This window comes from Arachis ipaensis, chromosome B01 (assembly GCF_000816755.2).
Source record: "Arachis ipaensis cultivar K30076 chromosome B01, Araip1.1, whole genome shotgun sequence".
NCBI lineage: Eukaryota > Viridiplantae > Streptophyta > Magnoliopsida > Fabales > Fabaceae > Arachis > Arachis ipaensis.
In genome coordinates this window covers 127,580,908-127,586,272 of record NC_029785.2, presented here as the reverse complement: position 1 = coordinate 127,586,272, position 5,365 = coordinate 127,580,908, and the positions used below count along the sequence as shown (strand labels likewise).

Below are 5,365 nucleotides of genomic sequence, written 5' to 3'. Positions count from 1 at the left end.
TTAAATAAGAAACTCACCAGGGGCCATATAGCCTATTGTGGCTAGGTTCATGGTTTGAGTGATGGAGTCATCCCCACTCAGCAATTTTGCAATGCCAAAATCAGTCACGTGGGCAACCATGTCTTCATCTAGTAATATGTTGCTGGGTTTCAAATCACAGTGTATAATTGGTACAGAACCACCATTATGCAGGTAATCCATTGCTTCTGCAACATCTATCATTATGTTTAGCCTCTGGATCATACTCAAGCCATGGTGTTCCGAGTGAAGCCACCTCTCTAAACTCCCATTAGGCATGTAGCTTAGGATCAATGCCTTGAAGTCCATGTTGCTGCAGCTGCTAATGATTTTGGTTAAGTTTCGATGGCGGACACTGCGCAATATCTCACATTCAGCATCGAAACTCCTGAATGCTCCTTCTAGTCCCAGATTAAACACTTTCACTGCAACGTTCGTCCCATATGAGAGTACTCCTTTATACACTCTTCCAAAACTCCCTACACCAAGCAAGTTGCCATCATTGAACCTATCTGTTGCTTGCTGAATTTCATAGTATGATATTCTTCTCCATCTTGCTCCCGATTGATCCACCTCTGAATTGTTGACCACCTTGTGCTTCCGGAATTTTAGGATGCAAAGGAATGCCACAAGAAGGGTGGCAACTATTGCTGCAGATAAAATATATGTCAACACAATATGTGCATTCCATTTTCGGGATTTTTCAATTTTACATTCCGAAAAATGGAAACATGGAGCACCACATAATCCTTTATTCCCCATGAACGACTGAGCTGAGAAGTTTGCAAAAGGTCCCCTATCAGGGATTTTTCCTTTTAACTTATTGTGAAAAACATTGAAATATAGAAAGAAGAAGATAGAAGAAGAAGATAGAAGAAGATATCAGAAGAAAAATGCTATTAAGAAGAAAGGCTAAGGAGGATCATTACTACAGAAGGAAAGATTTTTGTTGCCAAGAAAAGAAGCAATCTGCCTCTATCAGGAAGAAGATCAAGCTTGATAAAAGTTCATTTCCATTTTTGTTCTTTAAAAAAGAAGATAGCCTCTGAGTCTCAAGTAGATAGAAGCAAAAAATAGAAAGCTTGAAGCTGTCCAAGGTCAGAAGCTCATCAAGGGTCTGAATTCAGTCTTGGGGCAAAAGTAAAGATCAAAGGTCCAGATTGAAGAAACTTGATGAAAAAGGGTGAGAGTGATGAGGTAAGCTTGCATGCATCAGCCTCGGTTTTCTCAACCCCTTCTGATGAAGCCGCTGCTACTCTTTAGTAGGAGAAGAAGTTGTTAGGTTAGGGTTTCAACCTTGGAAGCCTCCCCTTCTATATTAAAGGTGAACGGTCAAGGGTTGAGATCAAGGAGAGTAAGTGAAAAGCACAGAGTTCTCATAGCTACCCTGAAGCTTCCTGAGTTCTTCTCCTTCAATGATGTTCATTTAGTTTCTTTTTCTTAGTTTTCTCTGTCTGAGTCTCATGGTGAAAAAGGAAAACATGGTAAGAAAAAGCCAGTGAGAGAAAAAAGACAGTGATCAAAATTAGAGAAAAAGCCATAGATGTCTCAGAGTTTCTTTCTACATCTTTCTATTGTGTTTCATGATCCTGTGGGAATTCCCTTGCAAGTTGGGTTAGCACTTTGCAGTTGAAAGCTAGATTTTGAGTCCTAGTCAAATTCAGATTGGGTGTAGATTCTGGATTTGTCCCAAATAGGAATGGGTAGTTCCTAGGAAAAATTGGTGTTTGTAATGTTGTAAAAATATAGTGAAATTCCATCATTATTGTGATGGAGACTGGATGTAGGCTGCATTGCACTTAGTAGCTGGACCAGGATATATCTAGTGTTATTTCTTCTTCCCTACTCCTTTCTCAGTTTCTGGTTATCAGGACACAAAAACAAAAGTGTCTCTCAACTCGGCACGAGACAAAACAAAAGTGTCTCTCAACTCGGCACGAGACAAAAATAGAATTATCTCCTGAAGTTTCTTTAAAAGAAAAAAATTAATATTCAGCAAAAAGTGGTTACGATTCAATCCCCCTTCTCTTAGCCACTGATTACCATCAATTGGTATCAGGGCTTGGTCTCAAAAAGATCAAACTTTGCAGCTTGGAGGAAAGATTCTGATGGCAGACAGCAGTGGTTCAAATCTAGTGGCCTTTACTCTGACAGAAGGGCAATCAAGCAACAGACTCCCATTCTTCAATGGGAAGAACTACAACTACTGGAAAGAAAGAATGAAAATTTTTGTTCAGTTTATAGATTACAGGCTTTGGAAGATAATCCTGGAAGGTACACAATTTCCAACCACAACAGGAGCTGATGGTGTGGTTGTTCCCAAAGCTGAGGCCGATTGGAATGAAGATGACAAAAAGAAAATAGAGCTCAACGCTAAAGCTGTCAACTTGCTCAACTGTGCTGTTAGCTTCGAGGAATACCGACGAGTATCAAGATGCACAACAGCAAAGGAAATCTGGGACAAGCTCCAAGTTACTCATGAAGGCACAATCCAAGTCAAAAGATCCAGAATAGACATGCTAAACAGAGAATACGAAATGTTCTCAATGAAGGAAGAAAAAACAATTGATGAAATATTTGAAAAATTCAACATTATCATCACTGGCTTGGATGCTATGGGAATCAGACATTCAGAATCTATGCTTGTGAGGAAAATCTTGAGATCTCTCACTAAAGAGTGGGAAACCAAGGCTATAGTAATAGCTGAGAGTAGTGGCATTGATGAAATGACCTATGATGATCTGAGAAGAAACTTACTTGCTTTTGAAAATACTTATTTGAAAAAAGATACTAAAAAGAAATGAGTTGCTCTCAAATTTGTCACTGAATCTCTGGATGATGAATCCAGCGATGATTTATCCAACGATAACTTTGTTTTGTTTGCTAAGAAATTTAAGAGAATGATGAAACAGAAGGAACGAAACAAAGGAGGCACTTCAAGGAAACCTAAGAGGGATTATTTAAGCAAGGTCATTTGCCACAACTGCAGAGAAGCTGAGCATTACAGGTTTGACTGTCCAAAGCTGAAAAAGGAGGACAAGGCAAAAAGGGAAAAGAAGAAGGGACTCATGGCATCCTGGGAAGACTTGGAAAATGACTCTGAAGATGAAGATGAATCGGAGACTAAATCTCAAACTTGTCTCATGGCCGACCACATTGATGAGGTAACTTTTAATGAACCCTCTAAGGAAGACCTTCATCTTATGATAGATTATCTCAATGAAAAAATCAGATGCTTCTTAAATAAAAACTATGATCTTGAATCTCAAGTTACTATTCTAAAAGTAGAAAATAGTTTTCTCAAAGATAAATTAAGGGAAGCCAAAACTGCTGTTGATCTTGTTGAAGAAAATAACCAGTTAAAGGCTAAAATTAAGAGCTGTGAATTCTATCATTCTGTAATTGCAAATCTAAATTATTTTGAGAAAAATGAAAGGTTGCATAAAGAGGTGAAAAGATTGAAAGAAGATCTGGCTAAATTTGTTTCAAGTTCAGAAAATTTAAATAATCTTTTGACTAATCAAAAACCTCTTTATGAAAAAGTTGGGTTGGGTTTTCATAAAAATTTAAAAACTGTTTTTGAAAATTTCCCATTTGCTAATATGGATTCCACTTCAGATGATATTAGATTTCAAAACCCAACCAACCTGAAAAAACAACAACCTAAAACGTTTTGTAGATTATGCAATTGGGATGGTCACTTTTCGATTCAATATTTCATAAGTGAAAGAATGGTTGGAGATAAAATTTATAAAATTGTTGGTAACTATAATGGCTTGGGACAAATAAGATGGTTTGACATAAAAGGATCCAAAAATATTTGGATACCTAAGGTCACTTAAACTTTTTTGTAGGTTTGCCTAGCATCCAAGAGAAAAGACAACATGTGGTATATGGATAGTAGATGCTCTAGGCATATGACTGGAAAGTCAACATTCTTCATCAAGCTTGATGAATATGATGGTGAATTTGTTACTTTCGGTGACAATGAAAAGGGAAAAATTGTGACTATAGGTAAAGTGGGTAAGAACTTTTCTTCTTTTATAAATGATGTCTTGCTTGTTGATGGTTTGAAGCATAATCTTCTAAGCATTAGCCAACTTTGTGATCTTGGATATTTAGTTACTTTTAGAAGATTGGATTGCTTAGTTGTTTGTGAAAAATCGGGTGATATTTTGTTTGAGGTAAAAAGATGCAACAATGTATATGGACTTACTCTAGAGAATTTAAAAGATCAAAATCTAACATGTTTTACTTCTATTGAATCTAAAAAATAGCTTTGGCACAAGAAATTAGGACATGCAAGCATGTACCAAATTTCTAAACTTGTTAAGAAGAATTTGGTTAGAGGAATTCCAAACATTAAATTTGACAAAGATATTACTTGTGAACCTTGTCAATTAGACAAATAAGTAAAATCTTCTTTTAAATCAAAAGATGGATTTTCTACTAAAAGGTCATTAGAAATGTTGCATATTGATCTTTTTGGTCCCATTAGAACTCAAAATTTGGGAGGTAAACACTATGGTTTGGTAGTGGTTGATGACTATTCAAGATATGGCTGGGTTCTTTTCTTGGCTCATAAAAATGATGCTTTTCATGCCTTTTCTTCACTTTGTAAAAAGATTCAAAACGAGAAGGATTTAAAAATTGCCCACATTAGAAGTGACCATGGAAAAGAATTTGAAAATAAAGATTTTGAAAACTTTTGTGATGATTTTGGAATAGCACATAACTTTTCATGCCCTAGAACCCCTCAACAAAATGGGGTTGTTAAAAGAAGGAATAGAAGCCTTCAAGAGATGACAAGGGCAATGCTTTGTGAAAATGATGTTCCAAAATTTTTGTGGGTTGAAGCTGTAAATACAGCTTGTTATATCCTAAATAGAACAATCATTAGAAAAGGCTTGAAGAAAACCCCATATGAACTTTGGAAAGGAACTCCCCTTAATGTCAAATATTTTCATATTTTTGGATGCAAATGTTTTATACTTAACAACAAAAAAAATCTTGATAAATTTGATCCAAAATCATTTGAAGGAATGTTTGTAAGGTACTCAACCACTAGCAAAGCATATAGAGTTTACCTTAAAGAACATAGAACTATTGAGGAGTCCATATATGTATCTTTTTGTGATACTAACTCTATACCCAGTGCTATATTAGATGATGATGCATGAAGTGAAGCTGAAGCAAGCCCTCAAGTGTAAGACCCAAAAATATCAGAAAAAATCTTACTAAGAGCTAATTTTGATTTATTTATTTATTACGTACCTTAACCTCAGAAATTATTTTATTAAAGATAATTAAAGCAAATTTTGATTAATTGAGTTTAAAGTAATTTAAG

General features: G+C 35.7%; 1 protein-coding gene across 1 annotated transcript; it reads right to left on the bottom strand.

Moving 5' to 3' along the window:
- Positions 1 to 789, bottom strand: LOC110266922 (putative receptor-like protein kinase At3g47110). Its single transcript, XM_021111994.1, has one exon. The coding sequence runs from the start codon at positions 778 to 780 to the stop codon at positions 1 to 3; it is 780 nt and encodes a 259-aa protein (XP_020967653.1). The 5' UTR covers positions 781 to 789.

Bases quoted from the DNA above. Each gene is read 5' to 3' on its own strand.
- LOC110266922 (XM_021111994.1), bottom strand. From the start codon at position 780: ATGGGGAATAAAGGATTATGTGGTGCTCCATGTTTCCATTTTTCGGAA.